General features: G+C 37.8%; 1 protein-coding gene and 2 long non-coding RNA genes across 7 annotated transcripts in view; 2 read left to right on the forward strand and 1 right to left on the reverse strand.

The window, feature by feature from the left end:
- Positions 1-16,705, forward strand: part of LOC309608005 — a 702,496-nt gene that overhangs the window by 573,545 nt on the left and 112,246 nt on the right. The window lies entirely within an intron of this gene.
- LOC309608012 overlaps positions 1-16,705 on the forward strand; it is a 336,604-nt gene that overhangs the window by 284,197 nt on the left and 35,702 nt on the right. The gene's annotated exons all lie outside the window — the stretch shown is intronic.
- Positions 1-16,705, reverse strand: part of PRIM2 (DNA primase subunit 2) — a 320,025-nt gene that overhangs the window by 243,200 nt on the left and 60,120 nt on the right. For all 5 annotated transcript variants that reach the window (XM_082347208.1, XM_082347210.1, XM_082347211.1 and 2 more), the window contains exons 6-7: positions 8,606-8,701; positions 6,876-7,013 (exon numbers count right to left, since the gene is read on the reverse strand). In XM_082347208.1, coding sequence (XP_082203334.1) covers positions 6,876-7,013; positions 8,606-8,701 — 234 coding nt within the window. The remainder of the gene's footprint in view (positions 1-6,875; positions 7,014-8,605; positions 8,702-16,705) is intronic.

The raw sequence follows: 16,705 nt of genomic DNA on the forward strand, positions 1-16,705 counted from the left end.
AGTCCCCACCCTGGAGAAGCTGAACAGGGCTCAGTCCCTACCTGGAGAAGCGTACATGTAAAACGTGTCATGGAACACTTGAGGGTGAATAAGAGAGCAGTAGAGGGGCAGAGGTATTTGACTGCGCCTGGGGAGAGGCAACAATCTATGAAAAAAAGGCACTGACTTTAAGGAGTTATGGGAGACCCACAGTGAAGAACCCAAGTCCTTCACCGATCAGCCACAAGAATTTTGGTAAGCCACCCAGCCTTTATGGGGCTAAACTTTCATGGGCAAAATGAAGAGGCCTGACTGGTAAGTTTTATTGAGAGCTCCTTATAAAAGAAAGCTAAGGCACTACCATACACAATAGGACAAACAAGCATGTCCACTGATAACTATAAACCTCAAGTTTGGATTCTAGGCGCCAAGAATGAGGGAAAGATAACACACAAATGATTATCACACAACTCTAAAATTCTGTGCTGCTCTAAAAGTCCTATGTCGATGTGCTGCTAACATTTGCTAGCAACTAGAAATAAGTGAATCATTAAAATTCTTGCCACCAATAATTTCCATAAACACAAAGTGCAAAACTGTACTAAGCACCACAGGGAGAAATAAAAGGAAAAATCCAAACCCCTTAAAATTCTATTCTTTACATGAACTAGCCCCTTCAAATGAACACATGAAAAATATATAGCACTTTGGAATTTTTTAAGCACCATATATATATATATACACATATACACACATATATATACACACACATATATATATATAAAAAACTGATTTTTTTTTCCAACGAATCTAAGCTAGCCTATCAAAAACCTAGAATATTTCACTAGAACAATAACTTTTACTCAATCCTATTTTGTGATGGTGCTAAAAGCCTCATTTTCTAAAATACTGGGTTGGCCAAAAAGTTCATTTGGATTTTCCCGTAAGATGTTATGAAAAACCCGAACGAACTTTTTGGCCAACCCAATACAATGCATAGGAAGAAAGATGCCAAGACTCACTTGTAATGACTTGTTCGTCTGTGGGATCCAGTGGGCCTGCCTGACCCCGCACCCTACCTTGAAATACTCACTTTGGTTACTAGGTCCTCTACAATCTAAAGAGCAACATTCAATTTAGCATCCTCAGTCAACAAGCGTGTCTCAAAATAAAAAGAGGATGTTTATTTTTTCCCCCAAAATGAATGGTTTTTCTGTTATCGATAGTTTCATGGCTTTTAACTGCACTGCTTTGTTTCCTAGAGCTCAGTACCAGTGGAGAATAAATGGGCTGATGCCTGAGAGTAAAGGCAGAGGTGAAGGATTAGCAGCTACACTGACTGGTCCACTGCAATCACTTTAAAATAATATTAAATAACCAGGAAGTAATATTGGAAAAGACATATTGATCAATCCAAAACCAAAGGAAATCAACTAGACACAAATAAGACAAGGAAAATTCTTATATGATTACAAAGTAAGTAACCATTCAAGAAAATTAATTATATTTAAGCACAGCTTAAGGAACTAAACTGAACACTGCTTTTAAAAAGAGGATGAAAGATTTAAGAGGATTCTAAGCTCTGTAGAAATAAAAAAATTACTTGATCAAGTGCCTACAAAGAATATTCTTCCAAAGCAACAAACACTTGGTGGGTCACAGATCCATCTACTATTCTAAACATGTGAAAAAGAAAATCCTTTTCAAAAAAAGAAAATCCTTACTTTCCTCTGTGACTCCAAGAAAGACCTGCTTACTTGCTGTCAGTTATTTCCTAGGGAGCTTCTCAAAAGTCCTCTTTCTATCTCTAAATTAGAATAAATATATTTTCTGAAAGTCTATTTTCTAAAGTTTTACCAGCACCTTCTAATGATGAATCTCACCCACAGAAAGTGAAATTAGTCACATAATGTGAGAAAAAAGAGAATCTGCCTTAAAGATATTCAGCTACAACTTAAGAAGCTGCCCGTTTTCTAAAAACAAAGCAAGCACGCTCCACCAGTCAGAGAGTGGAAGTGTGTGAAAACCCAAGCTCGGCTGTGTGACCTCCTATGCCTCAGGGCTTCACTTCATCCTCCCCAGAAATCTAGACTTAAACCCAACTTCACACTTGCCATCACCATCTGGATGACTGACAAGCACCTCCCGCTTAACATGATCAGAGCAGAACTCCTGGTTTTAGCCTGTGGACTTCTCACACAGTCTTCCACATCGTGGTAAAAGACATCACCCTCTAATCAGTTACTCTGGCCAAGAGTCTGGGCAGTGCAACACAGTGGTCAGGAGTAAAGACTGAAGCCAGGCTGCATGGATGCAAACCCTGCCCTGGCTCCTCACTTAGCTGTGCAGACTGTACGCCTCAGAGAGTGAAAATGGTACCCACCCAACAGGATTACTGTGAAGATGAAATGTGAAGCTCATGTGAAGCTCATGTGAAGCATTTAGAACAGCACCTGGCAAATATTAAATGTTCATTAAGTATAAGCTATCATTATTGTTTTTATCCTGATTTCCTCTTTTTCTCTCACACCCAGTCTGTCAACAGCACTTCAAGAAAGTAACTGAAATCCAGCGAGTTCTCTGAATCATCACCACCACAACCAGCCTCTTTCCAGCCACCATCTAGATTAAAGTGATAAACTTCTGAACTAGTCTTCCTACTGCCATTCTTTCTATACTCTCCAAAGTGGTTTTCAGCCACAGTAACCTATTTTAAATATAAATCAGATTATATCACTCCCTTTTCCAAAACCATCCAATGGTTTTCCACTACATTAGGCTAAAAATCAATCTCTCTACCCTGGTTTATTCAAAGTCCCGCATCGCTGCCGTCTCATCCTGTACGGCTCCTTGCTAGCTCACTACACTCCAGCATTGTGCAAAAATGCCACCCCTCTCTCCTTGGGGCCTTGGCATCAGTGACCGCTCCTGCCTGGAATGTACTTTCCTCTACTTTTGCTCTGCTGGCTCCTTCATGTCACATGTAATATTGTTATTGTTTATTTCTTTGGTAACTGGTATAAGTTTTATAAGAGAAGAAATTTCATCTATCCTATTAAGTATTATATCCCTAGTACTGAAAACAATACGTGGGTGAACAAATAAAAAGTTATTAAAAAAGAAAAAAAAAAACATTAACTGAGAGAACTGGCTAAAGGTTCTAAAACTGTTATGTGAAGCAAAGAAATATATCTTTCCCTCATTCTTTTCCCTAAATGGTTATCAATTTATTGCATCTCAGCTCCAAATTCACCCTTTTTGCCTGCTCTGTAACTGGACCCTAATACACTTACCTTTCAATATTTCCTGAGTTTGAAGATCTAAATCCCCTGATAATACAACTACTCACAAAGGCACAGTTTTCATCAAAAGATCCTAAGAATCACAATTAGAAAACCCGAGATCCAGTTATGGCTGCAGCAATTACCGGCCAACAAGACACTGGACAAACTACCTGGCCTCTCTGAGCAGCACTTTCCTGGCCTGTGTGATGCAGACGGTCATCCTCGTCCATCTCAGAGGCTTGTGGTGAAGATCAAATGAGATCACACACAAGCAATAAACTATGTGCAGACAGTAAGAGTCATCTTCATTATTCAGTATCTATCAGTCCAACAAAATGTTATTGGGCACTGACCCTATGTTACGTAGAGAGAAAAGTTTAATTAAGACCAAGCCCTTACTCTCAAAAAGCTTACATTGTAGTTGAGAAGAAAAACGCTAACTGGAGTAATCTCACTGCAGTTTGGTAGTGTGCAGAATGCTGTGGGGGCACAAAGGAGACCAACTCAGTACAATCCTGGGGCTCAGGGGGGCTTCCTGGAGGAAGCAGTGCCACAGCTGAGTCTCACGGATCAGCAGGGTGAGAAAAGAGCTCTTATCAAATGAGAGCATAATGCCCATCTTTTACTAGTCCTAAAGCATGCTCAAAAGCCAGATTTGTTATCTTATAATATAAATCATATGATCAAAGACTAACAACAAGCTTGTAGATGTCACCTGGGGTAAAATTCTTCTATCAACTTAGACTTCCCCCAGCACCATTTATTTCTTCCTCTACCACGAATTAGAGTACCTTTTTCTAAATCTTTAGGGCGATTCTTTTCATCCTACAAGAATATTTTCAAATTCTTTCAATTACATACTCCAAGTTCAAAACCTTCCTCACTGCAAAGTACAGTAATCAAGAAACCATCACAATGGGTTTAATTTCCCCTTTGCCACAGCCTAAAAGCAATACCTTCCCTTCCTCCCAGAGCTTCAGACTCCAAAGCTGTCAGGACAGCTTCCCAGGTAACCCCCTCCATCCACTCTCCTTCACGGCAAGGCAAAGGGCTCTATGGACAACCTATCAACCAGACTCAGCCCTGACCTACCCAGGAGAAAGCCAAGCACTTTTTGGCCAACCCAGTATTTTAGAAAATGAGGCTTTTAGCACCAATACAAAATAGGATTGAGTAAAAGTTATTGTTTTCAGAATAAAAACAATACCAGAAAAAATTATAAGTTTTAACTCAAAAGGAAAGGTTGGCCTTTGCTTATACGGTAACCAGTACAGCTTAAAAAGAGCCACAGCACATAACTTTGAAGTTATGTACTAAACACTAAGTACCCAAAAAAGTGTCCCAAAAAAGTACAAAAGAAAACTGCACTCAGATTAACGAACAACACTGAAAACTGTATTTTTAAGATGTTATCACTTAAGTGTCTGCTTTTAAACAAATCTCTTAAAAAGCACTGATTATGTCATTTATTTAACTCAGCTACCTCCAATTTCACCCAGCAGCAGGCTGTTTATTGTAGCACTAACCTAGTACTGCTTTTCCTAATTAAACATAAAGACTTTCTTCTACATTGCCCTCTACTGACACAAAATAACAATTTAGAACAGAAATCTAGGGGTTATATCTACCACAGGCCACACTAATTGTTAAGGGTCACATATGACATCCATCTCCAAGGAAAAAAAGACACAACCTTGAAGAAACAAAGGCTGTTCACAAAATTAATCATCTCACCAATAGCATTACTAGGAGAAAGAAAAAATGACAAAATTAACCATGAGTAGTAACAAATAAAAACCTACTTAAAGGGACTTTCCTGGTGGCGCAGTGATTAAGAATCCGCCTGCCAATGCAGGGGACACAGGTTCGATCCCTGGTCTGGGAAGATCCCACATGCTGCGGAGCAACTAAGCCCGTGTGCCACAGCTACTGAAGCCCGCATGCCCTAGAGCCCGTGCACCACAACTACCGAGCCCACGCACCACAACTACTGAAGCCCACGTGTTCTAGGGCCCGTGTGCCACAACTACTGAGCCCGTGTGCTGCAACTACTGAAGCCCACGTGCCTAGAGCCCATGCTCTGCAACAAGAAGCCACCGCAATGAGAAAGTCTGTGCACAACGAAGAGTAGCCCTCACGCAACTAGAGAAAGCCTGTGTGCAGCAATGAAGACCCAATACAGCCAAAAAAATAAATTAAAAAAAAACCTACTTAAAGACATAAATATAAGACATGATACCATAAAACTCCTAGAAGAGAACATAGGCAAAACATTCTCATACATAAATTATACCAATGTTTTATTAGGTCATTCTCCCAAGTCAATAGAAATAAAAGGAAAAATAAACAAATGGGACCTAATCAACCTTACAAGCAAAAGAAAGAAAAACCATCCTTGCACAGCAAAGGAAACCATTAACAAAACAAAAAGACAGCCTATGGACTGGGAGAAAATATTTGCAAATGATGCGACCAACAAGTGCTTAATTTCCAAAATACACAAACAGCTCATACAACTCAATAACAAAAAAACAAACAACCCAATAAAAAAATAGGCAGAAGATCTAAATAGACATTTCTCCAAAGAAGACATACAGATGGCCAATAGGCACATAAAAGGATGCTCATCATCACTAATTATTAGGAAAATGAAAATCAAAATTACAGTGAGGTATCACCTCACAACAGTCAGAATGGCCATCATTAAAAAGTCTACAAACAACAAATGCTAGAGAGGGTGTGGAGAAAAGTGAACCCTCCTACACTGTTGGTGGGAATTTAAGCTGGTGCAGCCACTATGGAAAACAGTATTGGAGGTTCCTTAAAAAACTAAAAATAGAGTTGCCTTATGATCCAGCAATCCCACTCCTACGCATATAGCCAGACAAACCATAATTCAAAAAGATACATGTACCCCTATGTTCATAGCAGCATTACTAAAATAGCCAAGACATGGAAACAACCTAAATGTTCATCAACAGATGAGTGGATAAAGAAGATGTGTTACACATATAAAATGGAATGGAATGAAATAATGCCATTTGCAGCAACATAGATGGTTGCTAGAGATTATCACACTAAGTGAAGTAAGTCAGAAAGAGAAAGATAAATACCATATGACAGCACTTATATGTGCAATCTAAAATATAACACAAATGAGCTTATCTATGAAACAGAAACAGACTCACAGATATAGAGAATGGACTTGTGGTTGCCAAGGGGGAGGGATGGATTGGGAGTTTGGGGTTAGCAGACACAAACTATTATAGAATGGATAAACAACAAGGTCCTACACAGGGAACTATATTCAATACCCTGTGATAAACCATAACAGAAAAGAGTATATATATGCATAACTGAGTCACTATGCTGTACAGCAGAAATTAACACAACCTTGTAAGTCAACTATACTTCAATAAAATAAATTTAAAAAAATTAAAACCTAGGAGTTCTACAAATAACAGTACAGCATCATAAGCAATCTGAATATTATAAAAATTAAATTATTTTTTAAGAAGTACAGAACAAAACTATCAAGAGTATGTAACTGAAAACATGAACATATGGAAATAAAGTAAACATGGAAATATGGAAACAAAGTAAAATACTTACAGCCAAAGCCTTGGACAGTTTGGTTCTAAATTCATTTAGGATGATAGCCACAATGTCCTTGAGTGGTACATAAGCAAAGCCATTTTCCAAATAGACTTTCCTTCCTCGGAACAAATCCAGAGCATCAGCAAAAGGGATCTGAATTCAGTGTGAAACAGGGAAAATAAGTCAGTACCTGTCATTACGAAATTCTCCTACGTCTTCGTAAGTACTAAGGCTAAACAAAATCCCTCCTATGAGAAAGTCATTAGTCCCAGCAGATCAAAAGAAAAAAAAAGCAAGAAGATCAATTTATCCTCCTTGTAAGTAAACAATAGCATTAGGAAGGAGTTGCAGGCCAAAAATGTGTTGGTTTTAGAGTAGATCTTTCAAAAAATAATAAGCCAAGTTAAAATGCTTTATTTTCATTCTTAACTCATCAATTTACAAATTATAATCACCAGGATTTCAAATTCCCAGCTCAAGCCCTCTAGGTACACTGCATTCCCCTCACATGACATAGTCCACATTTTATTCTGCATCAAGTGGAATCCAATGTGTATACAGTACGTTCAGTGCTAAAAATTACTAGTAAGTAATTCCAAATTTCTTCATCTATGTTTCCACTCTTTCTCCAGAGAAATATATTGGAAAAGCTAATCTCAACACTAAGAAATGGAAATAATAATAAATGTCCAGTTTTGTCTTTAAAATAAGTACTTACCAGTAAATATTTTTTTAAAAACCTAATAAATACTATTCTACTTACACTTTTTAAAGTCCTATGAACTATGGTAAAATTTTAAGAGATGAGCAGATTATGGTAATGGTATTAATAAATTGCAAAAATCATCCTTACTCTTCAACAGAGTTTTTCTACTGCTTAAAAATGAGGTAAAAAACTAGGTTAAAAAAAAAAAAAATCCCCAAATACCCTATTTGCCCAAGTTTTATGGAAGAGTTAAATCTACACGCCCATAATTCTTCAATGTATTCAATGACACCACACAATAATCAGATCATGTGTTTTTACAGAAAGTTTCTAATTAATTTACAGATTTCTACATCCAGCACCACAGTCCTTGCCCTGAAGCAGTTCACCACTTGGTTGAAGAACACAAGACGGACTCACGTGGACAGTGGCTCCCTGGCCCTGCCGGAGGACGGTGGCCAGACTGGGGCGGGGGTGGAGCGGGGGAGGTGGGGATGGAGTGCCCGTGGTGGCAGGACCCGCACCAGACGCCGGGCATGGGCGGCACATAGCCGCCCCTCCCCTGCTTCGGGAGGTCCACAGCCCCACAGCCCTGCACCAGGCTCACACAGGCAGGAGTCTGTGCTGAGGGTGCGCGGATGGCGGTGAGGGGGCAGGGGCCGGACCAGGGCAGGAGGAAGAAGGCCGGGGCCCCAAGGCACCCGGGAGGGAGGAGAGGCTCCCTCGCGGGGGCGGCATAGGGAACAAGGGGCCGGGGGAGAGGGGCGTTGCAGGGCTTCCCAGCCCCAGCGCAGCCCAAGGCTGAGCACACTGAGGAGAGCGTGGCCCGCAACGGGTCGGCACCCGAGCAGCGCCAGGGGTCGGTGCAGCGCAGCCCGGGGCGGGGAGCAGCACATCCGGGGGGTGAAGACAACATCCGAACAGGAGGGGGAGAGGCTGCACCCACAAGAGGCTACACAAACACGTCAATAAAACACGGATAGAAGCTCAATGTGATACATTTAACAAAACCTAGGAAGTACTTTAAAAGCATACCTACCTTATAAACTGACTCCAGCTCCAACTGAACACCACCTAAACTGTGTGATGAAGCCATAATATCCTGTTCTCGGAGAGTCTTCTCTTCATCACTTATCTAAAAGGAAACATATTTTATAACGTTTAAAAATTAAAACTCTGCATTCAGTTTCAGTAAAGCACTTTTCTGTTCTAGTGAAGACTCTATACTTTTTTAAAACTTTTAAAACCCTGATATCTCAAATCATTCCTAATATGATTATTAAGTCATTACTATCATTAATGAAGCCAAAATATGGAAGAAAACTTAAACTCAATATACTTTCAAATTTCTACTCTGCCAATTTCTGAGGACACATATCAAAAGAACAGTAGCAGAGAAACAATACCCTGGACTAGCTGCACCCACAGACTCATGAAAGGAGAAAATGAAAACCCTTCTGAAGAAATATACAATTCTTGGGCTTCCCTGGTGGCGCAGTGGTTGAGAGTCTGCCTGCCAGTGCAGGGGACACGGGTTCGAGCCCTGGTCTGGCAAGATCCCACATGCCACGGAGCAACTCGGCCCGTGAGCCACAATTACTGAGCCTGCGCGTCTGGAGCCTGTGTTCCGCAACAAGAGAGGCCGCGATAATGAGAGGCCCGCGCACTGCGATGAAGAGCGGCCCCCGCTTGCCGCAACTAGAAAAAGCCCTCGCACAGAAACAAAGACCCAACACAGCCATAAATAAATAAATAAATAAATAAATAAACCCAAAGTTTAAAAAAAAGAAATATACAATTCTCCTAGGGCTCAGTATAGTCCTCCAAATAACTCCCCAAATACAATCTCTAGCACACAGAGAAAACACACACACAAGGAAACAAGACTCCATCAGTGGGAACCAGATTGGTAAAACCAAAAGAAAAGTATAAGGATTGGAAAAAAGAAACAAAATTGTCATTATTTACATATTATGTGATTAGAATCCTTAGAAAATCCAGAAAATCCACAGATAAATTATTAGACCTACTGACCCAATTAAGCAAGGATTCTGGCTACAATGTCATATACAGAAAAACCAATTGTATTTCTATCTGCCAGCAGCCCAGTTTAATAATGGATTTTTTTTAAAACTACCATTCATAATGGGATTAAAACTATCAAGTATTTAGGAATAAATCTAACAAAAGATGTTGAAGGCCTCTAGAAAAAAAAAAAAAACATGTGAAACCTTACTGAAGGAAACTGGAGAAAACCTAAATAACCGAGAGACATCCATAAACATGCACCAGAAGATGTAATACTATAAATGTACCAATTCTCCTCAAATTAACCTGCAGAATCAATATACTCTCAAGCAAAATCACAATAGCTTATGTGTCTTTGTTGCTTCTAGAATGTATAGGGACACACAAAGTGCCAAGGAAAGCCAAGACAGAAAAAGACAGTCAACCCAATAGAAAAATGAGCAAAAGATATGAACACACACTTTACAACTGAGAAAATTTGAAGGGCCAATAAATACGATCATATCTCGTCTTATTGCACTTTGCTTTACTGTGCCTCCCAGATATAACTTTTTTTTTTTTTAAACAAATTGAAGGTTTGTGGCAACCCTGTGTTGAGGAAGTCTATTGGCACCATTTTTCCAACAGTACTTGCTCACTTCGTGTCTCTGTCACATTTTCGTAACTCTCAAAATATTTCAAACATTTTCATTATTATTATATTTGAGAGCACTGAACAAACAAACATGTATCATCAAAATCAGTGCAAGAGAGTCATCAACTGAAAACTACCACTTTAATTCCTTTTTGGTAATGAACAGGATAAAAATACAAAAACTAAAAATGTAATATAACTAGATGTCATGAGAAGTCTCATAGGCAAAAATTTTAAAGGGTGTCACAGCACACATTATATATAATCAACACTCATTCTAGAGTGTTTAAATTGAGTTTTAGCAATAGCAAATATTTCTCTAAGAGCTAACACCAGATTATTCTCCTTTAGTATTGGCTTTGTGTACATATACCTGTTGACAGTAACTTCTCTACTTAATTGACTATTTACCTTTTACTTCGCATTCCATAGGACAAATCCTTCGAAGCTCAAATATACCACCAGATACACAATGCAGAGACTATTTGAGAAGAGGCAGGTATGTTTCAGAGCCAAGCTGTAATTCTCAAACAGCAACTGATAGAGTGAGAAACTGACCAGGGAGACATGGTGAAAGGGAACAAGATATCTGTACATCCTCGTGATGATCTTTCACTATCTTTAAGTGATTTCCAATTTAAATATAAAAAGTATTTCAGATTTGTGCAGTGAACACTTACTTATTTGAAATTAAATAAAAATTAAATACACATGCCTGTTCTCCCCACCATTAATGGGGATAATCATAGGGGATTGCATGGATTGTTTTTTGCCCAAATGGTTTTGACTGGATCTGGCAATACTGAAGTTGAGGCCAAATGTGTTAACCCACCACGTCCCTTTTACAGTCACTTATTATAGCAACAAAGAATTAGATAACTTTGAACATACAGATGTTTGCCATGATAATATCTGGGGTTTTAACTGAACAAATCCCACAGCAATATATAAGAACCACTAAGACTTCTCCACGAATATAGGGGAATATAGTACCTCTCTTTCCCTAAACTCAACTCAAATATTTGTTTTAACAATACCACAGGTGTTTATAAGCAATTAACTGCTCACCAAGTAACTGTCAGGTAAGCAGGGGAAGCACAGTTCATCTCAACTGTCATATAACAGAATACTTTACTTACAAGAGACTTAATGCTCCAAACACTCTTCTGCCTTAGGTATACAGTCAAGGCTCAATTTAAACAAAATTCAAGGTCTTGAATGAAAACTAGAGTAGATTATTAAAGAATGTGGTAAGACTGTCTTTCATTGAAATCTTCCCCCACCCCCCCCAAAAAAAAAGAAAAAAAATTATCTAGACTTTACTTAGATTAGAAATAATGAATAAAATTCTAAGGGATTCAATGTGTTTCTAAACTGTTCACCCAAAGTAACTGGGTGCATTCCGAATAATGCACGTTCTAGCTGAAATTAATGTCATTTCCTACATGATAGCCTTTCAGTAAATATTGTTTTTCCTTGGCGAATTAAAAAGTTCATCCATTTGCCACACACATCTAAACCTTCATTTAGCTATTTAATAATAAACAAAATAAGAGAATTGTCACTGAAAAATGTTGGATGTCTGTCTGAAACTTTATTAATTAGTACAAACTTCTACTGACTTCATTATTTCAAATTTCTAAAATAATCTTGAGTATTCTCTTCTGCTTCTGGTATAAAAACTACTGGGAAAAATATGAGCATATTTCACTTTCTCAGGCTCCCCTAATGAGGTTAACTACTGGATGCCTAGAAAAAACTCATTCTCTAAAAGAGCAAGACAAAATTAAACAGCTTCCTGCTTCTACTAACAAAGGATCTCATGTAAGAGTTAAAAACAGCTACAGTGGAACAATTATAAAAGCAGAGGAACTGAGTAGAAAGTATATAGTTTTTGTAACTGCAGAAACCTAAGTTCAAATCTTAAAAAAGTGAATTAACCTCTTCATACCTCAGTTTCTCCATTGGTAAAAGGAAGAAAATAATACCTGTTTCATGAACTTTTTTGTCAGAATTAAGTAAAATAAAGTATGTAAAGTGTCTAGAATAGGCCTAACATATAGCATGCCTTTAATAAATGGTAAATATTTATTATTACTATCAGTAATGTACATTTTGATTAGCTTGTTTTCCAGGAACACAGTGAAACATTTTTGATCCACATGATCATGATAAGATGGCAAAGTTGGAAGATCCTGAGCTCACCTCCTCCTACAAACACACCAAAACTACACCTATATATAGAACAACTCTCTCTGAGAATGACCTGAAGACTAGCAGAAGAGCTCTTGTACAATTAAGGATATAAAGAAAAAAACACACTGAGTAGGGTAGGAGGGGCAGAGACACTATCTAGTCAACACCCACATCCCCAGAGCAGCAAGCCACAAGCAGGAGGAGATATCACAAACTCAGAGGTCCTCCCTCAGGAGCAAAGGGTTTGAGTCCCATATTGGGCACACCAGACCCAGGGACTGGCACCGAGTAGGTGAGCCCACTTAACTAGCTTTGAAAACCAGCAGGGCTTATGCACAGGAGAGCTGAAGGAAACTGAAATTCCACTCTTAAAGGGCTCACACACAAACTCACTCACTGGGAGTCCCAGCACAGAGGCTGCAGTTTAAAAAGAGCCTGGTGCTCTAGACAGCTTGCCAAGGCCACCCCAGCAAACCCCAGGTCCACTCCAGCATCAACCATTCCACCAAGGCAGCAGCCCCAACATGTCCTGGAAAAGCCCCAGCCCATCCCCACTACAACTCCACCTGGCCTGCCAAAGCTGACCAGCACATACAGTCTACACTGGGGATACTCCTATACAAGACCACACCTCCAAAACCAAGAGACATAACATTTCACCTAATTCACAGAAACAAACACAGAAAGTCAAACAAAATGAGGAGACAGAGAAATTTGTTCCAAACAAAAGAACAAAATAAAATCCCAGAGGAAAATCCTAATGAAATGGAGATAAGTAATTTACCTGATAAAGAGTTCAAAGCAATGGTCACAAAGATGCTCGCAGAACTCAAGAGAAGAATGGAGGAACACAATGAGAACTTCACAAAGAGTTAGAATACATAAGAAAAAACCAATCAGAGCTAAAGAATACAACAACTGAAATGAAAAATACATTAGAGGAAATACACAGCATTTTAGATGATACATAAGACCACATAAGCAACAAGGAAGAGAGAATAGTGAAACTCAACCAATCAGAACAGAAAAAAGAAAAACGAATTCTTAAAAATGGGAATAATTTAAGGGAACTCTAGGACAACATCAAGTGCACTAACATTCACATTATGGGCCCAGAAGGAGAAAGGGGCAGAAAACCTATTCAATAAAATAATGGCTGACAACTTCCCCAGACTGGGAAAAAAACACACATGCTGGTCCAGGAAGCATAAAATCCCAAACAAGATGAACCCAAGAGATCCATACCAAGACATATCATAATTAAAATGGGAAAAGTTAAAGATAGGGAGAGAAATTTTAAGGCAGCAAGAGAAAAACAGTGAGTCACATACAAAGGAACCCCCAAAAGGCTGACTTTTCAGCAGAAACTTTGCAGACCACAGGGGAGTGGCATGTTGCATTTAAAGTAACGAAAGAAAAAAACTTACAACCAAGAACACCCAGGAAGGCTATTGTTCAGAATCAAAGGAGAGTTAAAGAGATTCCCAGACAAGCAAAAACTAAGAGTTCATCACCACTAAACCAGCCTTACAAATGTTAAAGGGTCCTTAAGCAGAAAAGGCTGTAACTAGAAATAAGAAAATATATGAAAGAAAAAAACCTCACAGCTAAAGGCAAATACATAGTAAAGACAGTGGATCATCCATTTAAAAAGCTAGTATGAACATTAAAAGAAAAAAGTCATAAAATCAACTATAATTACAATAAGCAATTAAGAGACACACAAAGTAAAAAGATGTAAAATATGACACCAAAAACACTAAATGTAGATGGGAGGAGTAAAAAAGTAATGCTTTTAGAATGCATTCAAACTTAAGCAAACATCAGGTTAAAACATATACATACATATATATATATACACACACACATATATATATACATGTACGAACCTCATGGTAACCAAAAACCAAAACCCTACAAGAGATACACAAAAAGTAAAGATAAAGGAATCCAAACATAGCACTAAAGAAAATCATCAAACCACAAGGGAAGAGAACAAGAGAAGAAGAAAGGAACAGAAAAGAACTACAAAAACAACCAGAAAACAATAGCAAAATGGCAATAAGTACATAGCTATCAGAAATTGCTTTAAATGTAAATGGACTAAACTCACAAATAAAAAGATATAGGGTAGCTGAATGAGTAAAAAAAATAAGACCTATTTATAGCCTGCCTACAAGACACTCACTTCGGATGTAAAGACACACATAGGCTGAAAGTGAAGAAATGAAAAAAGATATTCCATGAAAATGAAAATAAAGCTGGGATAGAAATACTTGTATCAGATAAAAGGTTTTTTAAAACAAAGACTGTAACAAAAGATAAAGAAGGACATTACATAACGATAAAGAGGTCAATCTAACAAAAGGATATAATGTTTGTAAATCCTTATGCACCCAACATAGGAGCATATAAATATATAAAGCAAACATTAACAGACATAAAGGGACAAACTGACAGTAATAAAATAATAGTAGGGGACTTTAATATCCCACTTACATTAATGGATAGAGAGAAAATCAATAAGTAAACACTGACCTTAATCAACGCACTAGACCAGATGGACTTAATAGGTGTGTGTGTGTGTGCAGAACGTTCCATCCAAAAGCAGCAGAACTCACATTCTTTTCAAGTGCACATGTGACATTCTCCAGGACAGATCACATGCTAGGCCACAAAACAAGTCTCAATAAATTAAAGAAGACTGAAATCATATCAAGCACCTCTTCTAATCACAACAATATGAAACTTGAAATCAATTACAAGAAGAAAATTGGAAAAACAAAAACATGTGGAGGCTGAACAACATGCTACTAAACAACCAATCAGTGAACAAATAAATCAAAAAGGAAATTAAAAAATACCTAGAGACATATGAAAATGGAAACCCAATGATCCAAAAACTATGGGATGCAGCAAAAGCAATTCTAAGAAAAAAGCTCATAGCGATACAGGCCTACCTCAAGAAACAAAAACAACTGAAATAAACAATCTAACTTTACACCTAAAGGAACTAGAAAAAGAAGAGCCAACAAAACCTAAAATTAGTAGAAGGAAGGAAATTAAAAGACCAGAGTGGATATAAATGAAATAGAGACTTAAAAAAAAAAATAGAAAAGATCAATGAAACCAAAAGCTGGTTCTTTGAAAACATAAAGAAAATAGACAAACCTGTAGCCAGACTCATCAAGGGAAAGAAAAAAAAGAGAGGGCCCAAATAAATAAAATCACAAATGAAAGAGAATTTACAACCAATACCACAGAAACACATCCATAAAAGACTACTACAAACAATTACATGCCCACAAATTGGACAACCTAGTAATAATGGATAAATTCCTAGAAACACACAATCTTCCAAAACTGAATCAGGAAGAAATAGAAAATCTGAACAGACCAATTACCAGTAATGAAATTGAATCAGTAATAAAAAAAAAAAAAATCCAGCAAACAAAAGTCCAGGATCAGATGGCTTCACAGAGGAACTGTATCAAATATTTAAAGAAGAGTTATCCTTCTCAAACTATTCCAAAAATTGAAGAGGAAAGAAATGTTGCCAAACTTATTCTACAGTCCAATATCAATATATAAAACCAGACAAAGACACTACAAAAAAAGAAAATGACAAGCCACTGTCTCTGATGAACATAGAATGCAAAAAATCCTCAACAAAATATTAGCAAAACAAATTCAACAATACATTAAAAGGATTATATACCATGACGGAGATTTAGTCTCAGGATACAAGGATGGTTCAATATCTGCAAATCAATGTGCTAAACCACAATAATAAAACAAAGGAAAACAATCACATGATCATCTCAATAGATGCAGAAAAAGCATCTGACAAAATCCAACATCCATTTATGATAAAAAAAACTCCTAACAAAGTGTGTATAGAGGGAACATATTTCAACATAATAAAGACTATATACAACAAACCCACAGCTAACACTATGCTCGATGCTGAAAAGTTGAAAGACATGGATGCCCATCCTCACCACTTTTATTCAACATAGTACTAGAATCCTAGCCACAGCAATCAGACAAGAAAAAGAAATCAAAGGCATCCAAATTGGAGGGAAGAAGTAAAACTGTTACTATTTGCAGATGACATACTACATATAGAAAAACGTAAGACTCCACCAAAATAACTATTAGAACTAATAAATTCATGCAGTAAAGTTGCAGAATATAAAATTAACTTACAGAAATCTGTTGCATTTCTGTACACTAACAACTCTCAGAAAGAGAAATTAAGTAAATCCCAATTACAAATGC

Source organism: Balaenoptera borealis, assembly GCF_965194805.1.
Source record: "Balaenoptera borealis genome assembly, chromosome: 12".
Taxonomy (NCBI): Eukaryota; Metazoa; Chordata; class Mammalia; order Artiodactyla; family Balaenopteridae; genus Balaenoptera; species Balaenoptera borealis.